Source organism: Cydia fagiglandana, chromosome Z (assembly GCF_963556715.1).
Source record: "Cydia fagiglandana chromosome Z, ilCydFagi1.1, whole genome shotgun sequence".
Classification (NCBI taxonomy): Eukaryota; Metazoa; Arthropoda; class Insecta; order Lepidoptera; family Tortricidae; genus Cydia; species Cydia fagiglandana.
Genome location: NC_085959.1, coordinates 1,486,747 through 1,513,089, shown reverse-complemented (window position 1 = coordinate 1,513,089; position 26,343 = coordinate 1,486,747). Strand labels below are relative to the sequence as shown.

At 38.3% G+C, this 26,343-nt stretch overlaps 1 protein-coding gene across 1 annotated transcript in view; it reads left to right on the top strand.

The window, feature by feature from the left end:
* LOC134678968 (protein apterous-like) overlaps positions 1-23,451 on the top strand; it is a 352,874-nt gene extending 329,423 nt beyond the window's left edge. Inside the window, exon 6 of the mRNA XM_063537727.1 lies at positions 23,128-23,451. Coding sequence (XP_063393797.1) covers positions 23,128-23,283 — 156 coding nt within the window. The 3' untranslated portion in view covers positions 23,284-23,451. The remainder of the gene's footprint in view (positions 1-23,127) is intronic.
* Positions 23,452-26,343: the final 2,892 nt, after the last annotated feature.

Below are 26,343 nucleotides of genomic sequence, written 5' to 3'. Positions count from 1 at the left end.
TAAACCACGATGCCATGCCGGTTTTGCCAGGGATGTGAAACTCCTCCCTTCGGGCAAACTCGGCTCCACTCGGCTCCGAAAGGGAGAAAGGGACAGCATGATTCGACTCTGAACCGCTGACAACTTCGGTTTTGTAGGAAGTTACGTTTCTGTACGGTAGTACTATTATTTTATTCTTTGGTTTTGCCAAAACATTTTCAACTGACTGTGCTAACGTTAAGTTAGTACCTACACACAATGATATAGTCAAAACTTGCCGTACGATACCTATTATAGCATGTCCGCTAGGGTTAACCTCAGGTGAGAATTTTCCGATTGTTCCAGAATGTTCTGCGTGAAGCGCTGCGCGCGTTGCGGTGCCGGTATCACGGCCAACGAGCTGGTCATGCGAGCTAGAGACGCAGTCTACCACCTGACGTGCTTCTCGTGTGCGGCCTGTGGGAGTCTGCTGTCTAAGGGGGATGTGTTCGGGATGAGGGATAATTTGGTGTACTGCCGGCCGCATTATGAGCAGGACTATGATGATGATAGCGTCTATAGGTAAGTAAACCGCTGCGCGCGCGCATAACGGCCATCGAGCTGGTCCTGCGTTACCTGGCGTGCTTGTGTTGTGCGGCTCGCCGCGCGGAACTCTGCTGTCTTAGGGGCGTGTCCACTGTTCGGCATGGCAGATAGCCTGGTCTGCTGCCGGCCGCGTTACGAACAAGGATATGATGATGTAATGTGTATACGTAAGTAAAGCGCTGCGGCGCCGGCAACGTGGCTTATCACCTCGCTTGCTTCTCTTGTGCGGCCTGTCAGGCCTGTGGAAGTTTGCAATCCAACTAAGGGCGGGTTTAAATTCAGCAAGCTGTACCCGCACCCTATTCATTACTTACACAATTTGTTGCATAATGTTTAGATAAATACTTACCTACTTACTCCATATACCTAAGATGGACTAATTACCTACCTAACCATTATATTATACCTAAGAGCTGATGTAAAAAGTAATGAAATTAAATGGATTTGTATTTGTCACTAAAGGGGAGCCTGCTGTTTGGAATGAGATATAATTAGGTTCACTGCCGGCCGGCGACAGTGTTTACAGGTGCATGTTGTTTTTATTATGCAATTCCAACACCTAATAAATACCTATCTAATAAAATTCATCTATATAGGTCTTTCTTATTTATTGATAAAAACAAAGAAAGGAATAAACAAACATAATAAAACTTACAAAACTATATAGGTTATCAAAAATTATCCAAAGTTATGAAAGATTGAAATATCCGAGCGATATAGTTCGTTCAGCAATGACCAAGTAAAGGTTATCCCACCAAAAACATTCTGTAAAAAACTAGCCAAGTCTCGATGGAGCTGCTTGTTTATCTCTAAAAAGTAATGAAATCTAGACAAAGTCGTGCCAAGTCTAAGGTTCCTTACTGCGATTTCTTTATTATTATAGTTAATGTTGTGTGACTTGGCCGTTGAAGGGTACACAAGGGTACAAAACCAGGTGCTCCTTGACACCATTGCACCAACCTGTCGCCAGAACCGCTACCCATTGACGATGGAAAATTGCCACTTGGAAAACGTTGATTCAATAACCAGTCAATTGTAGGCTTGATAAAGCTGCGTATTTCAATAATACTTATGTATGGGCGAGCCTGAAACAAACACTTCTTTTTGGTGCAATGGCAGATTGGTGCAATGGTGTCATGGAGCACCTGGTTTTGTACCCTTGTGTACCCTTCAACGGCCAAGTCACACAACATTAACTATAATAATAAAGAAATCGCAGTAAGGAACCTTAGACTTGGCACGACTTTGTCTAGATTTCATTACTTTTTAGAGATAAACAAGCAGCTCCATCGAGACTTGGCTAGTTTTTTACAGAATGTTTTTGGTGGGATTTCACTTCTTTTTGTAGAAACGTGGGCATATTGATTTATTTTATTAGATTTTCTTATTTAACACATTTTTTTTCTTTTTAGGAGTAGTTTTTTTACTATTACTAATCTTTCTTTTCTTTTTTTCCGGTTCTGATTCTTGTACAGTAGCAACAGTTTTTCGTATTGCCCATTCATTAAATCTAATAATTAAATAATAATCAGTAATCCGTCACTAATCATCATATAATGACTTGGCAATCGCACATAACATAATGCTTTACTCGTACCGTACTCGTAAATATGTGTAATGCTCAAACTGCAATTAGCGCTAGCGTTATGTTCAATTAGAATTATTTTTAATAGGTGACGATGATCTTTTTGTCATTATGCAGCCGTGCGATGGCCAAGTCATTATACGTATTACAAATTAAAGATATCTTATTGATACGGTTTTAACACCCCCTGGCACTGATTAAAATAACCGACTTGGTTTCACATTACATCTCAAAACTTTTTTGTAGTAAAAGCGTTGCGAGACTTGCACCTTTTTACATGTAATGTTTTTGATGGGATCTCATCTCTTTTTGTAGGCAGTCCTTCTTTTCGGGTACTCATACCCATACTATGTATACACATATCATAACTAAACATATCTTCATTCATACTCACATCGTACATCGTAGTGTACCTTTACTTTTCCTACTATTTGTAGGAACTGCAACAGTAACTTTGTAATATCATATATTTATATGGGATTACAAACTTACTTATGCAGTTCTTAGATCTTTAAAACGTGACTGATATTGCAATATTTTTAGGTTTTCCCTTTATGTGGCCATTAAACCCTAACTCTGTACCAAATTTCAGCTCTCTGAGTTTATGGGAAGTACTAGTTCTATTCTGATGATCATGAGTGAGTTTCATAAATGCGAAACTTTGCTTTCACTTAACTTCGGAACTAAATGACCTACAGACTTGAAATTTTGGATTTTAAGTATGTGATTATAGCTTACTGGATGACCAAAATTTTTGCGTTCTGGTCTTATCCAGAGGTTCTCAAATAGGGGCCTGAAAATGCGGCGAAATGGTTCCAGTAAAGGATGGTACGGCAGTGCTTGCTTCGCGCTCGACTTGGCGGGGGCACTGCCGTGCCCCCCGATTTATATGTTTCATTTCCATAAGTAGGTACTTATAGCTTAAGCTGAAATTATATACGTACGTCCCTAGTAGGGTCTACTGGAGACATAAGTCTACTGGAGACATAAGACTACAGGGAAGACATAAGTCTTCCCTGAGTTACCTGACGATCTGCACTTCTATCTATATATCTAGTTAAGGGCTTCTTTCAATGTGAACTTTTTATACGTCTACAGTAGGTACCTAATTTGTTGTTTAATATCATAATAGTGTTATTGTACTATGTCCCCAGATGCCAAGAAATGGATAGCGAAGGCTCTCCCTCCCAATTCTACGGCGGCCCGAGCCAAAAGGGGAGACCTAGGAAGAGAAAGCTCGCCCAATCACCAGACGACATGCAAGTTCAGACCATGAGGATGGCCAGTACGGCGCTAGGTTAGTCCAGTGGAAAGGTGGAGGGGAGACGGGGGTTAAAAAGGGAGACCTGGGGGCCTAGCCAAGATAAATAAATAAATAACGGGTGCCGTTCAATTTTAATACAAACATATTGAATAAATACATTTAACTACTTTTAAAACTCATAAACATAATGTACAGAAACAAAATCCATAATATTATTCGTTATAATAATTAAATTAGGTACAGCATGTTCTATAATCATAAAAACGTTGTTTATAACGATCATTAGGAATAATTTTACTTGTTATAACATACAGTAAGTATTAAGATTAAAATGTAGAATTATATTTTAAAGAATGATCGGGTGACATAATACAACTTACTTACATATTCTACCTTAAGGCAGGTCGCCGTTAGGTACGACGACGAGCGAAGCGAGGAGGAGTGTTAGGTTGAACTGTGACCCTACAGCGCGCGAGCCGAGCGAGCGAAGCGAGCGTGCCGCGGTAGCGGCCGGCGAAGCGCCAGAATCGACTTATTTTATAATACATAGTACTTACACATTTTATTACCTCTCGATCATGAGAGGATGCCTGTGCCCAGCAGTGGGGCGTGTATAGGCGTGTATTGTTATTATTATTTTGTCTGTCTCCTACAAATTCTCGGGACCACGGGCTCCGGGACATTTGGAAGGCGTGCGTGGTTTTTATGGAAAAAGATCGTTATCAGCATTAAATAGTATACAAAGTGATCATTATACTGATTGCCTGTTATGCAAATACATTACTATGCAACTGCATTATTATTATATCTGAAACTATGCAATTTGTTCTTATTCATTTTGTTTTTATACTAAATAATCATTTCTGCATTCAAAATTATGCAATTCGAATTATGCAAAATGAAAATTCAAAAATAGTAGTTATTAAAAACATTACATAGGTACCCATAAATAACATCATTGTCGATTCAACGGTTTAAATGTGAAGAGATAACAGACAGGCAGTAAAACGTACCTACATACATACATTCAAATTTCTGATATAATTATTTTAACTGTACACTGAGAGAAAAATCATCACCAGGAATTAAAAAACAGTTCTGTACTGGGGGAAAAAATGAAGTTTTAGTAATAATTATGGACGTTTCACTATTTCCGTAAAGTTTATTTATCTCTACGAACAGCTCAGTAATCCCAAATATAATTTCAACAAACAGATAATAGAAATTGCAAGAACTAATAGAAATTGCAAAAGTCAATTTGTTCCTATTAGTTAACTCTCCTTGTCCCCGGATTAAATTTATTTTTGTAATTCTAAGTGTATTTTATTTGTACTTTTCTCTCAGTGTATTATATACAGTTAAAATAAACCCTGACTGATACCTATCAGAAAATATACATTAAGTATTGTAATTTCATTTTCTCTATTCCCATTTGTTCAAATTTTGAGACAGTGTACCAAAAGTTTCCTTCGTATTAGCTTTGTGAGCTAGAGCCTAGAACCTTCCAAAACAAGTTCAAATATGTAGAACCCGTTTACGAGCCCTGATACAAATTATTTCGTCTAGTTCCACGCAACAATTTTGTTTATTTTAATTTTTACACATAAACATAAAATGACCCAGTAATGGGAACCATAATAGCAATGTTGAATGTAGTTTTTGATCATATAATAAATTGTATGAGACTTTTATTGCTGAAAAAAAGGACTTTTCAAAAACGTTGTCCAAATCATATTGTCCTCTCCTACAGCACTGCTGCATGCATGGGTTCGAAACAAAATTGTCAGTACATTGGTAGAGCCCTATTGCTTTCCCTAGTAATAGCCCTTTTCACATATGTTGTAATCCTACCCGTCAATAAAAATAAAAAAAAACATTATTTTTTTCCTTTCAGTACAAACGGTATTTCTTTTATTTGGATTTAGTTATTGCAGAGTTTTATCATATAAAATTAAATTACATTAGTATAAGCATTAAATATTAGTAATTTTTAAACAAAAACATTATTTTTGAACAAACGCGAGAACCTCAAAAAATGGTCTCACTAAACGAAAACATGTGCATCGGGGCTCGTACTCGTAATACGATTTAATACAGGATGTTTGGTACATCGTTTGCCAAATTAAAAGGGTAGATAGCTTGAGTCATTTGCTATCTTCTCATGCCTAGAAAAACAAAATTGGCCGTAGCTTTTTAGGGTTCCGTACCTCAAAAGGAAAAAACGGAACCCTTATAGGATCACTCGTGCGTCTGTCTGTCCGTCCGTCTGTCACAGCCAATTTGCTCCGAAACTACTGGACCAATTAAGTTGAAATTTGGTACGTATATGTAAGTCTGTGACCCAAAGACGAATATGTAACGTCAACAAATGAATTTTAAAGATAAGGGCTACTTTTGGGGGGTAAAAGATAAAATTTAAAAACAAAGTTTTGCAAACCATATCGTGTTACATATCAAACGAAAGAGCTTATTATGAGAATCTCAAGTATATTTTTTTTATAAATTTACGATAAAAAGTTCAGAAGTTATTCAAGAAAATAGACAAAAAATGACCATTCCCCCCCTCTATCTCCGAAACTTCAGGGTCTAAAATTCTGAAAAAAATACATAAAATAGTCCTTTATCTAAAGATGACAGGAAAACCTATTAGGAATCTACAGTCAAGTGTGAGTCGGATTTAAGAACAAAAATGCGGTTTAGGTTTTTTAGGGACACAGCCGCAATGGTTTAAGTGAAACGTGATGTAGACAGTTATTGCGAAAGCCCTAGGCCGATATCCGCATAAGGCCGAAGGCCCGAAGTGTCCTGAAGAGGCGTGCAATGGCGACTCACGTTGAAGCTAACTTCAAGCGTGAGTCGGAATGACGACAAAAAATGAGATTATAGTTAGACCGTAAAAAGTCTGCAGCGATTTTGATAGCCCACGCAGTGCAAGTGTCATATTAAACGTCAAACTTCTATGAAATTATGACGTATTAATAACACTTACACTGCGTGGGCTATCAAATCCGCTGCAGACTTTTATCGGTGTGACTATAGGCTGTATCTGGCACACAGCCGCATTGGTCCAAGTTTAGTACTGATTGATTAGGTTACAATTGTTATGTGTTTTAAAAAGCACTATACTGGGTGGCCAAAAAATTAACTAAGTGTATTCCCGTTGCCAACGTGCAATCCCGAAATTGCGAGGAAAAATTTGGCTGTTTCATAAATTTTGGCTGGTCCGTTTTCTATGGGAGGATACATTTTTTTATCGCGATTTCGGGGTTGGTCCCATAGTAAAAGTTGTAAAGCTCAGTATAATCCGAAAACCTCCCCGGCTGCGGGAATGCACTTATTTTTTGGCCACCCTGTAGGTATTATCTCTCTTCGGCCTTCGCTTTTAAAACACTTGCGAAAGTTGTAGGAAGTGCGACCCGTCGGACGCTCCGAGATATCAGCCCTACGCGGAGCTCGGTCTTCAGTCTTCGCATTTGGACACTTGTACTGTTGTTCGGCATTTAATCTTCCTATCTAAGCTACTTTGCATATTTGCAGAGATATAAGCCATCACGCCAGAAAACTTCATTTTACATCTGGTTTTTGATTGACCCATTCGGGTTTTTCAAGACGTTTCACTCACGTCACGTTTCATGTACAAAAAAAAAATGTTGAAAATTGTGTGATGTACGGAACCCTTGAAACGCGAGTTCGAACTCGCACTTGACCAGTTTTTTTTACTACTACGCAGGTAAAAATTTTGAATTTACAGAAAACTGGCATAGAAGTGAAATTTTTTTTTTTGCGACAAATTAAAAATTTCTAGGCCTGAGAAGATAGCAAATGACTCAACCTATCTGCCGTTTTAATTTGGCAAACGATGTGCCAAACAATCTGTATAATCAAAAGTTCGGTTTCTGCCTCTCTATCACTCTTGTCTATTCGATCGATAGATAACGAAATTTTGATTTTTCGCGTTTCGCGGTAGGCCAGCTGTAGTAAACAAACCGCCTTGATGCATCAATGTCATAGTGAAAGCTTGTCAAAAACTGTTTAAGTCCTGGTCTAGTATGTACAAGTTACTCTATCTGCACTAGTGCAAACATTACAGCAATGCTCCCTATTTTCGTACATTTCATCACGGTTAAGAGTGACATTCCATTTCCAACTGCAGCAGCAATATTGTTCATTTTACTATGGAAACGCGTCGCTGTCATTGTCAATTTCCATAGAAAATGAACAGTATTGCAGCTGCAGTTGGAAATGGAATGTCACTTTAATACGTTTTCCCGCTTAAAGGATGGCTCATGTTAGACCGGGCCGTATCCGAACCGGAGCTTCCGGTGCATCGTTAATACGTTTTCCCGCTTAATACCTAGTTTCTCTAGAATTTAATCGGGTTCCTCTGTATCTTCAACTCAATAATACAAACTGTGATGAACTAAATAATATCGACGCCCTCAACGCCACACAACTGGAGCTTCGTCTAGATGCCGCTTAAAATTTAGCTGAAAACCTCAAAAAGGAAAATCGCGCCCCACGTCCCAAATGTCAATTCATCCCGTCTGAACCCACTAATGAATAGACGACACACCCCCAAACATATACCCATCCCCTTCTAACACTCAGCCGCCCAGTTTGGGTGAGGAGTGCGGGTATAGTTTGCGTCGTTCTGGGCTACGTCGGGGTTATTCTTCATAGCTCGCCATTGAGAGCGACCTGATTAAGCCTTGGGACAGTTATTTACCGTTATAGCGTTTGATTGTGGGGATTTTTTGTGAAATATTTTTAATTATTTGTGAAAATGTATGCTTTTTTTGGATTTTCGGAGTGATTTAAATAGTAAAAGCAGTAACATATGTCTATATATTTATTAACAGGACATAGAAGTTTTTGTGGCAAAATAAAGTGATTGACAAAATGAAATATCGACGTCTGTTATCGATGTTATCTTAACTTTATACATAGATATATTATTTAAGTAGGTATTACATTTTACAAGAAGATGGCAACCGTGAAATACATACTCAACACGTTCGATATTTTTTTCTCTTTTGATAGGTACCTACCTATATTGGTAGTTTTCTATTGTTTTGGCACTGTACAGTTTAGGTTTTGTATGTACTAAATATATGTAGGTAATAAAATCTAATAACGAAAGGTCGTAGGGATCAAGTAAGAGAGTGAGGGTACGTAAAGAACATCTCCAACGTAGGCTTTCGATTTGACCTTACGCGGAGACCCTTAAAGTCATGGAATAAAAGTCTTGCTTTCGGTCTTGCGGCCAGCCGATTTTTTCGACATAGGTTACCGATTTTATAGCGAATTTTGCTCTCTTGCATGCCAGATTTGTCGGCCAAGCCGAGTTGCTCCTTAGCCGCGATCCTGAGACCTAACTGTCAATGTGTTATAAGGGGCACCGTGAAAGCCGAAAACTAGGTAAAAGCATCCTATCAAGTACCGTTTTCGAGTGAAGCCAATGAGCGAGCAGTAGAAGAGTCGTGATTACATGCATAGATTCGATTTCAAGCCACTCTTTTGCGGTTCGGCGTTAGGTCTTATGCGAGGCCTTCTGCCTTACGGCAAAGTTAATCTTCTGCCTTAATTGCACTTGGGCGTGGATCCAAATCCAAGCTTTCCTCTTTCGCAGCTGGGCCTTCTGCCTTGCTCACACTTCGCCAATTCAATTCACGTGGTTAATTCCAAGCTCTGCTTTCTTGCTTCTTTTCTGCATGAAAACAACCTCGCTGAGACCCTTAAATATCGAGCCCTATGCGAAGCTAGGCTGATAGAAAACTGTCCCATCCTTTCTCTGTATAAAATCCTGGATTCGCGCCTGGTTGGGACTAAAAGTAAAACTGCGTTTTTTATATCGTTATTATTATATCGTAAAATTTTCGCGCTCGCTTCGCTCCCGTTTTCAATCTTTCTAAGGTATGATAAAGGTGACATTCGGGTGGTGACTGCAGCAACATTACTCTGTTGCAACGTTACTGCTGCAGTACTGTCAATTTTCGTGATAAAATGATGTGTCTGATTTCCATACTAAAAGTAAAAAAGTACTACTGTCTATCAAATTGCGTTTTTATATAGAAAAATGTTCAATTACATTCTAAGATGTGATAAAGGTGACATTCGGGTGGCGACTGCAGCAGCATTAGGTACTCTGTTGCAACATTACTGCTGCGGCACTGTCAATTTTCGTGGTAAAAATGATGTGACTGATTTCCATTCTCAGCTGTAATGCGGCAATGAACTTCGCTCAATTTACCAAAAAAAAAATCAATGTAATCTTGATGACCCTAGGGAGAGCGGGCACTATGGTCTAGAAATGCTTAGGGCATCAAAATATCTTAATCCGGCACTGGTCGTTTGCGGAGTCAAACGATTTGGGGATTTATACGCATTACCATGCCTCCCGAAAAAATCAAATCATTCGCGAAAGTCTCGCAACGCATGGAAGTTACAAGGGGCACGTGGTCTTCCTCAGGAGTCTGAAGAAGACCACGGCGAGTGGCGCTCTAGCCAGGCAGGCCGCTTCGCTTTAGCTCGCGCGCGTATATCTTACTGTATCATCCGATATACACCTTCTACTCTGTCGTTTAAATCACGTGTAAAATTTGAATTAGGGCGAAAAAGAACTATTCATTTTGGAGTGTAGTTTTATTTAGTGGTACCTAATTGTAAAATATTTTATCTGGACTACAGTCCTCTACCATATCCATTTGTCAACTTTACTTCAAGTTCCGCCTCCAGGGGAGAGGGAGAGAAATTAGGATTAGAAATTAGCCGCTTACTGACACAGACCGAATTCCACGCGGGCGGAGCCGCGGGCACAGCTAGTTTTCAATAAACGAACAGTAACATAAACAAAGATGTCGCTTAAGAGCGATATAGTTTCTATTAACTACAAAGTTAATATAATTATACATTATACAAAGAAGTTATGGAGCATTCCACGGGCTGTGCCGTACAAACGCATTTTATTTCCAGTGTTGCGACTTTTTTCTCGGCATTTAAAGCAGGCGATTATTTTTATGTGCATATTTTTGACCATTTGTCATAGAAAAGGAAACTCTTATACCTTTAAATCTTCAGAAACTCTGCGTTTGTACGGGACAACGGTAGACGATTTCGTGGAATGCTCCTTGTAAGGTTTTAGATTTCGAGTTCAGATATTTATGAGCGCCTCGGCCGCCAATATAATCTGATTAGCGACTGTAATGTAGTTGTTTGCATACACTGCTAAAATCTAACCCTTTTCTGCCGTTTAGAATTTTTCAAGAGGACTTTTACTAGTAAATCTTTAAAAAGTCTAATAACCCATATCAAACAATTGACTTTACTACGTTTTTCTTCTAACATCTTATTAGCTTTATTGATGCTCCGGTGCACCGATGTTGATACGACACGACTGACATGACCTTCTTATTTAAGAACGTCGTAACCGCCATTATTTATGTATGAGATGACGGCGTTTTTAAACAGTCGTTTATTACAAGAGTGTATTGTGACAACAGGGCTCTTGAGTACTTGCCTTTTTAAACCCACAATGTTTTAGATTGATAATGAAAATGGTGTTATGACACGTTTTGTGACTGCCCTTTGTATCGAAGGGCGGCCACATCTGGCGTCTTTCGAGCGTCGGCGTCTACAATTCTATGGCCGACGTCGACGCAACGTCGACGCAGCGTCGACGCAATTGCGCAGCGACGTCATTTTCCATAGCGCTGGACCGACGCCGACGCTCGAAAGACGCCAGATGTGGGGGGGGGGGCGAAGGCCCCGTGTACAGTCGCCACCAGATATATCGGAGCGGCCAAGGTGTTCACAAATATCTGAGCACGCCTCTATTGTCAATGCGTTAGAGCGCGTGTTCAGATATTGTGAACACCTTGGCCGCTCCGATATATCTGATGGCGACTGTACTTATACAAGATCAAATTCAATTACCTAGGGCCACATGCACCATCCCACTAACCCTGGGTTAGCCCGTTAACCCAGTGTCTAATTGCACTGGTAGCCATGGTAACTCCAGGTTTAACCGGATAACCCCGGGTAAGTTCAATGGTGCAAGTGGCGCTTATAGTTAAAACTCTGATAGAAATAAAAGAAAGGTCAAAATCCAAAAGCCCAAAATTAGCGAGCGCGCGAGCAGTATACATAATATTAAGGCACATTGGCCGCCATCAAATACCTTCGACGACACTGTTATTTAGACTGTTACCTGACAATTGTGTCGCTTAACTTCAAACTCGGGTAAATCCATTGGACCCTCTCAGCAAATATCTACCCTATTACGTTTTCTTAATACCAAAATCGCATAATCTGACAGATGGATTTACCCGAGTTTGAAGTTAAGCGACTCAATTGTAATGAATTCCTAGGTTTTACTTGAATGCTGTTTTATGTTTGACTGTGTATTATATTTACTTAGTAATTAGTTTTATAACATCTGTTGCTATGCCCTGACAGGGTGACTATGCAGGCACTTAATACATATTAAAACCTTAATGTAACCATGGTTCTGCAATAAACGAAATGAAAAAAAAACCTAAATTATTATTGATGACGATACGTAAAATACACCGCTGCTCAGTTAAAATAAAATAGTTACTTTTAACTTGCCATACCTAGTCGCATGGAATAATATCTCGCACAATCCTTACCTTTTAATTCTTTTAGAAGTCTATTTTTAAGAGGGTAACTCCAGAAGCATTTGAATCATACCTAAACATTTTAAGTAGGTACCTAGTAGTACTACTTAGTAGATACTTCATATTATTATATGGTATATTCATATGGTGTTTATATTTTTTTTAATGATTAATATATAATAACTCACATAAACAAAGCCAATATGACGGTTGACGTAACTGGTGACCGAAGAGCTGGCGGCTACCTCGCACGACGTATCAGTATTGCGATACAGCGGGGAAATGCCGCCAGCATCCTTGGTACAATGCCTCAGGGGCCTATTTTAGATTTAAGCTAGTTATTAATTTCGTTTAGTTAAGCCAATATTAACAGAACAAATCACTTGAAGTCATAAGTTGAAGTCAGTCAAACTTGAAGGGCAATCAAACCCGCCAGGTGGCGACACTCATAACAAATAACAAGATGATAAATATACTCCTAATAGTACATTCTTTGATCAAAAGATAACTGACGGCCCCACAACGGCATAAAACGAAATTTATACATTTTTTTGTGACTTTTACTTTAAACAGGGCACAACGCAACAAACGTCACACGGTTTTAAATTCTAATTTAACAATATTAGAGATTATAGTCGCGTGACTAGAAATAGAGTTGAGTCTTATTCGTTATTCGAATGAAGATTCATACATCGCTGGCGTTTTTGAGCAGCGAAGTGGATCGACCCAATTATTAAGTTTATAATTAAATATATTGGACAGCCAGAGTGATTTAAGTTGGTGTTGTGTAATTAGTTTTTATTGTCGGTTTCTCACAATTGGTTTGGATAACGGATATTAACGTTACTTATATAGGTTTTTTTTGAGTGGTGTTATATCATTAGATCATTACCTAGTGCATTACTATATTAGTGCATTTCTTTAAACAGGTAGTCTATGAAACAGGTGCACAAATAAGACAAAAACAAAATTCTCGATAATATCTTTTGTTAATTGATTTTGTTTAATCCCCCCATCCCCCACCTGCATCAAAAATCTGGGTGGCTCCACTTCTTAAATCCATCCTTGGGTTCTAAGGACCAATCCTGCTAAAGGAAATCTCTTGTTCATGCAACCCCGTAGTTGACCTTTTTATGCTCTGAGCACACTCAACTATTTTTGGAGAAAAACTAATTTGTTAAAATGTGATTATTAAATCTGAACTCATTGAACAGATTCAAGTACCTGTTATACCTAACACCTAACTGTGTGGCCACTTCATCCTAATAATCTTTTGCAGTTTTCCTTATAATTATTTTTATGTCCGGTAAATGAAATAAAAAAAATATTCTTTCTTTTCTATTTAAAGTTAATTGTTTAAAAGTAAAATATCATCTGTTAAAATATCTGCAACTAATAAGGTTGGTGTGATAGGCGCTGACGCCCCTCGGTTTCAACATATAGGTATACCTATCTATAGCAACAGCAGCACTGGCAGCTGTTATGCAGTGCCAATGCATATTACCATTTTATTCAAAACCTTTTTAACTAGTCGCGGCTTTTAATTTTAACACACCAAGCACAATTGTATATTATTATCATTAATATACAACACACTATAAATATAAAGCATAAACCCTCTTCAAATGATATCAAGATTATCTTATTTTTCAATTTCTCGGCCGAGGCGCTTCGTAGCTAATTAGCTTAAAAATAGACAGCTGATTTGCCATAAGATGTTATCTTTCAAACTTCTAACAAAAGCTTCATTACATAAGTATTTAAATAACTATAAGCCCTTTTATTAACTTGACTGTAATAGATCAAGTTTTTGTTGACGACTACTGGCCACCCTAAACGTTTTAAGTTTTCGGTGTTTCGGGGCTATTAGAAACGTTTGTCTTTCAATTATGTTTATTAATACGAATGATTAATGACGTTTAGTTTTTTGTGAGTTTACGATGGTCTTTGATGTAAACGACGTAAGTATACGTACTTATTCAAAACTTAGCCATTTTATAATGTAGGTATACTTAATAGGTCATACTCATAATCCAGTGAAATTGTAGAATTTTGTAACGTGGCTGTTCTGCGTCAAATCCGGTAGTTCTGATTTTTTGCAGACTTATATATGATGTTGGTCCAATGAATAATCCAAGTTTTTGACCTTGAGGGCCGAACGCAACTTTGTCAAAAATTGATTAACCTTCGAAAATTTTGGTTTTTGTTTAGTTTTGGGCGATTCTAACCCTAAATGACTAATTTTTGATAGTACCTTTCTTAGACGTTTTTAAATAAGACTAAATTTGCTACAATACGAGATTAGAACTGTCTCTGTAGATTGAATAGTTTCCGAGATAAAGGCTTTCAAAATTTAGATTTTTTTGAAATTGAGCTCGTAAGCTATAAGGTCTGATTTTTTGCAGACTTGTTTATGATGTTGGCCCAAGTTTGGGATCTCGAGCTCCGAACGCAACTTTGTCAATAATCGAAAAAAACCGCGTAATTTTCGGAATTTTTTATGATTTGGGCGATTATAACCCTAAAGGACTAGTTATTGGTAGTACCTTTTCACAGCGTTTTTAAAGAGAACTAAATTGACTACAGTACGACACTAGAATTGTCTCTTTACATGTAATATTTTCCGAGATAAAGTCTTTCAAAGTTGATAATATTTTTGAACTTGTATTCACAGGCTAACGGCCCTATTCGAACTTTAAGATACGTCAGTTAATAGATCTAGAAAAGATATGGATTAGATATGTCAGTGTCTAAACTGACATTTCTTCAAACAAAAACGTCACTTTTGACACTGACATATCTAATCCATATCTTTTCTAGATCTATTAACTGACGTATCTTAAAGTTCGAATTCGGCCGTAATAAGTGCAGTGAGTATGCATTTTGGTCTCAGGCGATGCCGCTTGGCACAATTGTTTCTAAGGTCAAACAAAGCTGACCCGGTAGCCACGAGATCGTACCGTGCCTAGTGTGCCTACCTCCCAAAAACGGGAGGTAAAGGGTTAGCTCCCCAGGCGCAATCAATCTATGCTATATTTCTGCCTGCTCTTAGCACTTATACACAATTCTAGTCTCGTATTGAGCAAATTTAGTCCACTTTAAAAACGCCCTGAGAAGGTAGGTATCTACTATCCAAAACTAGTCCTTTAGGGTTATAGTCGCCCAAATCTTAAAAATCTCCGCAAATTACGCGATTTTTCCAATTTTTGACAAAGTTGCACAAGGAGCTCGACGTCTCAAATTTGGATTATTGTAATGTGGGGCGTTACAGGGTAGTAAATAATACTAGGAGGTCTACTGATTACTGAACCTATTTATGAAGTAAAATCGGGCTTATATACTAGTGGTCTACGTGAGTGGCATTTAGGTGACCTTTACGTAAATGTAATTAGAATAATTGTTCATTTTAATAAAATATATTTTCTATTTTTTAAATGTCACATGACGTGTTGACCCTAATACTCATGACGTCACGTCATGTGCCTACTCACAGTACATTATTCATTGGGCCAACATCATAAATAAGTCTGCAAAAAATCAGAACTACCGGATTTGACACAAACGCTAAGTGTTTAGAAGTAGACAGCGAGTTTATTACCTCGTAAGACCCAAGTCAATTTTTGCGCTTTTGAATTTGGAACCTTCTGTTATTTCTATAAGAGTTCATAACTCGAATTTAATTGGTACTTGTACAAGTACGCGGGGACTTCCGAGGTTAAAACTGGGAATCGCCTATAGATGATTTCTTATTCAAATTCATTCGATTATTGACACAGTCAACTCATAGGCCAATCAAATTAGATTTTTGCAGGATTTAATTCTCAGCAAGCTGGAAATCATCTTAATACCTTCATTTGTTCTAAATTAGCGATCCAAATTTGCTCCATTCCAGGAGTTGTGGAAAAAAATTTGCTCTTTTTCCGTGTTTTGCTTGTAGTTCAAAAACGATACGTCCGACGGAAAATTTGCTCTAATCATGATAAAAATTTACATCTTTTATCCGAAAGATACCATAATATGAGTTTGTAGTCAAACATTGTAAAAAAAGGACGCCACATTGCTTTTTTTGTTGTAAAATCGTATCAAAATCTGAATTTTGTTTTTACCAGTGTCTGAATCCACAACAACCTTGCTGGTAGTAACATTGATTTTGACGGTGATTCCTTCTACATCGAGTGGTTCTGTCAATCTACGGTAAAATGTATCTCCCAAGGCCCCCAAAATTTATCCACACCTCCTGGGACGGAGCAAACTCGAATTTACGAATTCGACATAATGTGAAGGTATTCAAATGATTTTTAGTTTGCTGGGAATTAATTCCTCAAAACGCTTTTTTTGGATCTAATTTGATTGGCCTATCGGACGAGTCGTAAACCTTATTAGGGGTCATCCATTAATTACGTCACACGTTTAGGGAGAGGGAGGGGGTCAAGAAAATGTGACATATTGTGACATGGGGGAGGGAGGAGACACAAACTTTGTGACGTCACTTTAACTTCATCAGTAACCGAAAATTTATTTAAATTATTTAGTTCGCTGTGCATTTAAATAACAAGTTTTTAAAACGAAAATAGTTTTTAATCGTTTAATTTTCTTTCCTAAGCAGTTTTGGGTTATAAAATTACTAATATTTATATCGTCAAAAATATTTTGATAAAATATTAATAATACTTAGGTACTTACTTAATTCGATTTGGCGATTTCGTAGAAAAAATGTGACGTCACACAAGGGGGGAGGGGTTTGCCAAATGTGACCAAGTGTGACAAGGGGGGGGGAGGGGTCAAAAAACCTAGAAATTGGTGTGACGTAATTAATGGATGACCCCTTACTGAGATAATCGATCAGTTTAGGTAGGTGGTGTGCTAGTACAGCATGCAACCACATCCCAGGCGCGGGAGTCGCAATGCGGTTTGGTTCGCTTTTTGCTGTAATCTATGGTTCCGGCGGATGCTAGGACAATGGCATAGGCGCATAAGACTGTTTCAAGAAGACAGAGAGGCCAATTCGAACGTACATTTTAACATCAACATGCTATGTATTCGCGCCTGCATTTCGTGCGTACTTATCCCGACATGTGTTTTCGCTGCGAGAGTCATAGTTTTAAGTCAGATCCCAGCCAAAGGCTGAAAGCCAGGGCCGCGGCTTGCTGCGTAATTATGCTAGGACATATCTTATAGCCTCTGTTTTTTATGTCTGCCTATCATATTTTTCCTTTCGTTGTGTCGTCAAATTTTCGTTCTTTCTAAAACTTTTGAAAACAGTGACGATGTATAAATAGGTAGGTATACGTGTGTATAAATTTCCAAATGTTCAAACTATCGTCTCCTTCCAGAGATCCTCCACCGCGGCGACCTGTCCTCCTCCATGGAGTCCCTGGCATACGACTCCGGCGCAGCGTCCCCGGGCTCGGTGAGCAGCACGCGCACCAAGCGCATGCGCACCAGCTTCAAGCACCACCAGCTGCGCACTATGAAGTCCTACTTCGCCGTCAACCAGAATCCTGATGCGAAGGATTTAAAGCAGTTGGCGCAGAAGACAGGGCTTTCCAAGAGGGTGCTACAGGTATACTGACTATAGTATAGTATACTGAGTATAGTAGTAATGTAACGTTTATTTCTGACAAATAGTCCATAATTATAGCCTGACAAGTTCTTTTTTAGCCCTGATATAATGTCGCTACAAACAGCTTACATATAGCAACAATACGTGTACGTCATGAATAGTCGGGACAGTGTGTATTGGCATCGTGCAAGAGCGAGTGAGGTATACAATTATGTACATGTGAGTTGTAGAAGTATGTTTCCCAATCGAAACCCAATCGAAAGAGCATGTTTAGTTGATAATTAAGTATGAATAATTTACCTATCCGCCATAATTTGATTCTAAATATTCGACCTCCGTATATATATTTACCAGATTCAGTCACTCGTGGTGGTAATGGCTCATTCTTATAATAAATATTTTTGATTATAGCACTAAAGACGCCTTAAATGAGAAAAATAATAATTTAATAATTAATATTCATATTTAGTACAAAACTAACCAGTTTATTACAAACTCACTATGAAAATCAGTACCCGTCATGTCAACAAATAATTTCACAACATTGTTTAATGGAATGCTACTGAATCCCGTATCCTTTTTCTGTCGCAAGTATTTTAATGTATTTAAAATTATTTGTTTAGCATCGGTGTGAATTTTTTTGGGCATTTTGATTGCAAAATCTATTATTATCCTGAAATATTTACAATCATTTTCGATTTGTTTACATCGGTGACATTCAATGACTTTCAATGTCGGATGTCAAACAAAATAATTGCCATTAAAATAAATTAGTTCCATCGAAAATCCGCAACGTGGCGAGGGCTAAAAAGGAACTTGTTAGGCTTTATATACAGTGTGTTTTCTGTAACATTAGCAATAAATTAAACTGTAGGCTGTACGCCTCAAACTGATCAACATTTGTTCAGCAACTTTTGAAAATAACTCATAGTTTGATTTTTATTACACTTTAAAGTTTTTTCTAAGACGCAATGTATTGCAAATTTTGTCATGTTTACAGCGTGATAAGCAACGTCAAACACACTGATGTCAGCGTACATTGAAGGCAATATTTATTTTGTATGAAAAAGAGGAAGTCTAAAGGATTCATAATTTTTAAAAGTTGCTGAACAAATGTTGGTCAGTTTGAGGAGTACAGCCTTTAGTTTAATTTATTGCTCCTGTTACAGGAAGCACCCTGTATAACAAATTACAAACAGAAATGAAAATAAATAAATAATTACATAATCACAAATGCGTTAACACAACACACACCAAACCAAATAAATTAGGTATATTAACATTTAAATCGTAATAATTTAAAGTAGGTAAGTATGTCATGATTATAATATAAGCATGTCCTGATTTTGAAATTTTGCAAATTAAAATAGTATAAAATATTAAATTAAACTTAACCATGTTATGCAATCCGAGAGTTCCGGGGCCTGACATGTAGGGCGATAAGTACTTTAGTGAGTGGACAGTCTACGGTTTGCTAATGCGTTGAGGATGCTATTGGAGCTGGACCGCGCCCTGCGTGCCATCGAGGCGACCCGTTAAAGGTTCCGTCACACAGGCGCGTTTTGCGGGCGGAGCTTGAGCTGTTTATATGTAAAAGCGGCGCGTCCTGCTCACGCCCCGCCCGGAAAAAGCCCCTGTGTGACGAAACCTTAACGCATAATGGCGTGAAAACCATCCGAGCGCGCCTCTGCGAACATGGCTGATGCACAGTAGCGCGGCAATCCCATCAGCATCCTGAACGCATAGTTATATTGAACTCGAAGAGCATTGATGGTCCGCTGCGTATAGCTGACCACAGATATAAAATAACTGACAAAAAGCTCGTAAAGAGCGTGTTTTTTTTTTACTTCTGTGGTACACCTCGCAAACCTGCGCGCCAACATGTTGCTCCGGACCGCCAATGCCCGACGCTCCCTTTCCACGTCAATGTTGTCATCAATGTTGACATGAAAGATCATCGGTGACCCATCAGTGACCCTGCAGGTGTTCGAACTTTGACACTCGCGTTAGTTGCGTTCCGTAAAGTGTAACGGGGGCGGCATATCAACTTTGCTACCGCGCGGATTAAACACTAGCAGCTCGCTCTCTCGCGCCTCGAGTTGTACCTCAGGCCATGTAGACCCCCGCGTTGTCCTCGCACACAGCTTCCTCAGCTGCTTGAGCTTCCTGAGAGCACAGAATAAATAATAGTACTAGGTACAGAAGACTCACTCTCTAACAAAACGCGTCTGTCACGATCAGCACAGATATGGCCGCTAGGTGGCGACAGCGCCACGCGCGGCTCCCCGCGGCAAACCCCAAAATTGGGGTCGAACGAATGTACTTTTAGCTACCTGTAGCAAAGCGACGAAATCGCGGAGTGAGCCACGCCTGCTGAGAGCGTCAATCGATGAACGCATATTGAACTCGGAGAGCATTGATGGTCCTGCCATGGTGCCTGACTGGTAGCTGACCACAGGCATAAAATGACTGACAAAAAGCTCGTAAAGAGCGTGTTTTTTTTACTTCTGTGGTACACCTCGCAAACCTGCGCGCCAACATGTTGCTCTGGACATGAGCTTGTACAATGGGTGCTAGACGACGATATACATACCTACTCGTACGTAAAGCCTGACCAGGAATATCTGATCACGCGCTATGTTAAGGAATTTCACCGGAACGAATTTTTTCAAACTATACTGAACTGTCTGCGCCCTCTTGACAATGATCATATATTACTGGTCAGTCTTTATATATGTAGATAAATATATACTTAGTTTATACATAGAAAACCACCATGACTCAGGGACAAATATTTGTGTTCATCACACAAATAACTGCCCTTACCGGGATTCGAACCAAGGACCATCAAGTTCACAGAGGTCACTACACATTATGCCAGACCGGTCGTAGTAGTGATGTTCATATTTAATTAATCACTAAAGAATGGATGTGCTAAACAAAGAATATCAGACGTAGACCCTCCTGTTCCTATCTCTATCGTATTATATTACTGTTCCTCTTCGCACAGTGTCACTGGCCTCCGGCATCAGCAATATAAATACACGCGAGCGATAGAGATAGACACAAGCGGGTCACGTGTAACGAAATTCCTCGTGCTGAGCGTCCTTTCCTTAACCCTTAAAGCGTTTCTGTCACTTTTTTAGTACAGGTACTAAATGTGGCGCCAAGTTTAAACACTAAGTGCAGGCTAGAAAAGGAAGTACGTTAAAGAAAGTGCGAGAATTGTTCTTTTTTTCCTAGTTTAAGACAATATTAGACAAAATTCGGTTTATGCGCAGGCGGCAGCTGAAATTTGAAATTCGCTGAATTTGCGACGGAGTGTGTTCCTGGCTCCATAGAATATAAAGTAAATAGCCAAAGTGTTTTCTTTCTGTTGATATTATTATTAGATGAGTTAGACATTGTTATTTTATATAAAGGTCATTAAATCATGGATTAATTCTAAGTCAAAAATTGCGAAATAAATCTTGTCCCATTTTTGTGACATTGTTGATAGTACTGGTAACAAAGTACCATTTAGCACGTCCTAAAAAACGGACAGTACCGGCTTGTGCGGAGACAAGATTGTGACAGAAAACGGACATTGCCATACATAGGGTATATACTTTTTTTTTCATTTATCGTCGTTTTATAGGCTATTGTTGCGTTGGGGTTACGTTATACATAAGTATATGTGTACATTTTTTATATTTTAATTTCAGGTGGTTCCACCATCTGACTCAGAAGAGTTAGATAACAAAAAAGGTGACAATTACGAAATTTTACTACAGGCAGATTGTACATCTGCCGTGCCCCAATCTGACTCTTTTTCAGCCAGGTCACTTTTTAAGAGGATGTCAAATATGATGGACAAATATATGTTAATTTACGAACACGCGTGCTTTTATTTTTATTGTCATGCTATTAAAGTTTAGTGCGCCTCATTGTGAATGGCACTGTCTGTATTTAAATATAATTTCGAAGTGTAACGTGGTCCTTGTGGGAAAAAAGTTGTTCATAATACTCGACCTGATGACCTAAACACGACCTGTTTTCTAATACTGCATCTACAAAACTTAATTCCTCGCCATTAAACGCATAACTCGCTTCAGTATCCAAATTATTGGCACGTCTTGAAATGTCCTACGGTTAAAACCTATTTCAAATCGATGATGAAGATGCTACAGTTCCTGAGGCCTGTAAAATGTAATCTCTACGAAATTCAGGAGTAATAGCTAATAAATAGCTAATTTCAAATCTTGTCTTTCATATGTCGGGCAGACAAAGCAAAGCATTACTACTAGGGTACAAGAACATATTATTATAGCTGATGATGTCAAGCACCGCCAACTAAAGCCTGCGGTCTAGGAGCATGACATAGATAAGACTCTGGTTCTCGCCAAGGAGGAGCAATATATTCCCAAAATGTTGCCAGAGGCCATTGAGAATGAAAAATATACTTTAATATAAACTTTTACTGGAACTACAGCTACACTCTACCACCAGCTTAGGTTCCAGATAGTCCGGGTAATAAGAAAACAAGCAAGACAGAATTGTGAGACCATAGTGATAAACATTTAAGTAAAGTAATATTACTTACAATAATTGTAATGCGTTACTAGCTTTAAGAGCCTATTTTCCATGTATACGTAGGTTTAAAATGTATTTTTTTTTAAATATGTCTGAACGTGGGTCGTTTTACACATCAACACTAGAAGTAAATTTAGTATTATTATGTTTCCCATAAGTTTTTTCTTCTTAGTAATGTAATGAAACATTTTTTCCAAACATTCACTAGTGTCTTATTGAAATAATTTTAAATTTTCTTGCCCTGTAATTTTTTTTAATTATTTATATTCTTAAACTGTATAACGGCATTGTCCGTTTTTTAGGACAACCTTGGGAGCAATCAATATATAAGGTTCGTGGCAGTGTCCGTTTTAACGGACGTCCTGAAAACCCTACTTTCAGAATGCTTTTAATTGTTTTTTCTTAAATATAGTACTTTTTTACTCATTACTATCCCGAAAAACATTCCACGTGATATGTGGATACATTACTTCATGTCTTGCCATGTTAAGGGTTAACCAGGTTTTCGCGTGGCGTTAACGGAGTTAATAAATTATAAAAAAAAAAAAATTTTAATAAATAATTAAAAAAAAAGTATTTAAATAACAAGACTTAAAAACTATTGTTACCTACTTTGACTAGATATGTTATCTTCGTAGTTCCTTTTTTTTGTTTTATGCTTTGGATGTACATACAAGTAAATTTCCACTAACCCGTATAAATGACAATGTGGTTCAGTGAAGGGGACGGACTGAAAATCAGCGCTGCGCAGGCAATTTCTAATGAAATTACTGACGCGGCGTATGCTGAGCCCGTTCCTTTTGCCGCACAAATTCTTTGGTAAATCTTATTATATTATGTAACCAGTGTGCTTTTTGTGTTGCAATAAATGGTTTCTTATTCTTATTCTTATTCTTCTTATTCTAAATTATGTAGTTCTAAGTACTTATAATTATTTTTCCAGGTGTGGTTCCAGAACGCCCGCGCTAAATGGCGCCGCAACATAATGCGGCAAGAGACGAACCCCACCCCCCACTCCATCCAGCCCCCCACCCTCCTGCTGGAGCTGCAGACCCTCGACGAGAACCACCATCCTGCGCCCTTCACCGACATGTACTAACGAAGGTGGGCAAAGACGGGGCTAAGTTCAATGTGGAACCGAGCATGAGTAAAACATGTGCTTAAAAATATCGGAAATATTGTGGGCAAAGATACAATTTTTGGGGACAAGTTATGGGTGTGTCTGTCTGAATGTCATTTTCTAGCTTACAAGCTGTGTGATGGAATGAAAGCCTTTATTTATAACAAAACGTTATGTTACTTATGTTTTAAGATGTTCTAAAGACGGAATCTTTTGCCCCAGATTTTTGTTCGATTCAGCCGAGGTTTTGTAATATTTTTTGAAAAGTTACTATTAGTTAGTAAAGTTAGTATTCCAAGTCACGTTAGACCGGGCCGTGTCCGAGCCGGCCCTTCCGGCGCTTACATTTCTTTGACATGACTGGCGATCACGTGGTTTTTAGGGTTCCGTACCCAAAGGGTAAAACGGGACCCTATTACTAAGACTTCGCTGTCCGTCCGTCCGTCCGTCCGTCTGTCACCAGGCTGTATCTCACGAACTGTGATAGCTACAGTTGAAATTTTCACAGATGATGTATTTCTGTTGCCGCTATAACAACAAATACTAAAAACAGAATAAAATAAAGATTTAAATGGGGCTCCCATACAACAAACGTGATTTTTGACCAAAGTTAAGCAACGTCGGGAGTGGTCAGTAGGTACTTGGAGGGGTGACCGTTTTTTTTTTTTGCTTTTTTTTTGTTTTTTTTTTTGCATTATGGTACGAAACCCTTCGTGCGCGAGTCCAACTCGCACTTGCCCGGTTTTTTCCATAGAAAACGATGCGCCGCCGCCGGAAGCTCCTGCCCGGACACGGCCCGGTCAAACGTGAGTCATCCTTTACACATAATATGTACCAGTGCGAAATAAAAAAAATGATATCCCAATCCAATCCTCTCGGAACATTTCGTTTGATAAAAGATGGCCACTAAAGATGGTCACTCATGTAAATTATTGTGTTAAATATGTATTTACTTATAGGTATATTTATTGTAATGTAATTTTTATAGGTAGATATTGGCACTCCCGTATTTTTATGCAAAATAAACATTTAAATATAATCATTTACAAGATGGAATTATGTACCTACCTAATAATTTTACAACTTAAAAAAGTAGTAAAACAGTACCAAACCTACCTAGTATAGTTTTCCTAAATGTAATCATTGTATTCCTAATAAGCTCAAACTTTGACAAAATTGAATTACCTACCTTTATTTTTTCTAGAATACCTTGTATTTTATAAGTTCCTGTAAAAATAATACTGTCATAGGTCAGTTGGCGTCTTGTTGGCGTAGAAACACTGAGAGAAAAATCATCACCAGGAATTAAAAAACAGTTCTGTACTGGGGGAAAAAATGAAGTTTTAGTAATAATTATGGACGTTTCACTATTTCTGTAAAGTTTATATATTTCCACAAACAGCTCAGTAATCCCAAATATAATTTCAACAAACAGATAATAGAAATTGCAAGAACTAATAGAAATTACAAAAGTCAATTTGTTCCTATTAGTTAACTCTCCTTGTCCCCGGATTAAGTTTATTTTTGTAATTCTAAGTGTATTTTTGTTGTACTTTTCTCTCAGTGAAGAGTAATAAGTAATAATAGTAATAATACTTAGGGCATACAGAAAATTCTTGGAACTGGCCACATGGAAAAAAATAAATCGTCTCATATATATATATATATCATATGTATATATATCAGAATCCAGAAACTTTCACTTTGCACGTATAGTTTTATTTTTTCGATGTGGCGCGCGCACAGCTCTTGTGAGCAAGGACCCCGCTAAGGATACGGGCGAGCCTTGCTCATATGCATATCTGTCGCCAGTTTTCCCTTAGTCGCCTTATACGACACCCACGGAACGAGATGGGGTGGTGCTATTCTTTTCTGATGCCGGCACCACACGGCACTGCACGTATAGTGTTTGTTTCCTTATAGTTTTGATTATTATGTATATAAGTGATACTAGTCATGTTATTATAACACATACTAGCTAATTAGTACTTAGTAATCCCTTTTACAAGTAAATATAAGTCGAAAAGCGAAACTATAAATAGTAACAATTTATGCTAATAGAACGGATGACGTCCGGGTCTGGGCCGGGCCGCCGGGCCGACGCTTCTGACACTTCGTTTTTTATGACGGGTGAATCGGGTGATCGGTGATCTTCTATAGAAAACGGAAGTGTTAGGTGCCTCGGCGCGGGCCCGGACCGTTCCAAAGTGAGTCGATTAAAAACAAGCGGCCAAGTGCGAGTCGGACTCGCCAATGAAGGGTTCCGTAGCAGGAAGTAACATAATAAAATTGCAACATTAAAAAAAACTACTTACTAGATCTCGTTAAACCAATTTTCGGTGGAAGTTTGCATGGTAATTAATGTACATCATATATTTTTTTTTGTTTTATCATTCTCTTATTTTAGAAGTTACAGGGGGGGGGGGACACATTTTACCACTTTGGAAGTGTCTCTCGTGCAAACTATCCAGTTTAGAAGAAAATGATATTAGAAACCTCAATATCATTTATGAAGACCTTGCTATAGATACCCCACACGAATGGGTATGATGTAAAAAAAAAATTTTTGAGTTTCAGTTCTAAGTATGGGGAACCCCCAAAATGTATTGTTTTTTTTTTCTATTTTTGTGTGAAAATCTTAATGCGGTTCACAGAATACATCTACTTACCAAGTTTCAACAGTATAGTTCTTATAGTTTCGGAAAAAAGTGGCTGTGACATACACGGACAGACAGACAGGACAGACATGACGAATCCATAAGGGTTCCGTTTTTTGCTATTTGGCTACGGAACCCTAAAAAGGATGTAAGTATGTTGTATGTACTGACAGTATACTTACACATGTCAGTCATGTCATAGCTTACACGGCGTGGTGCAAGCCCGATGCATTTACTAGACAAATACAAACAAAGTTATCCGCCTAAGGCCCAGCCAAACAAATTAAAAATCCAAAATTTGCCACTGAAATTTGAGCTTGTTGAAAAGGAAATAGAGTTGATTTTGCGTTGTTGGAAAATTGAACGAAACAAAACAAAAGCG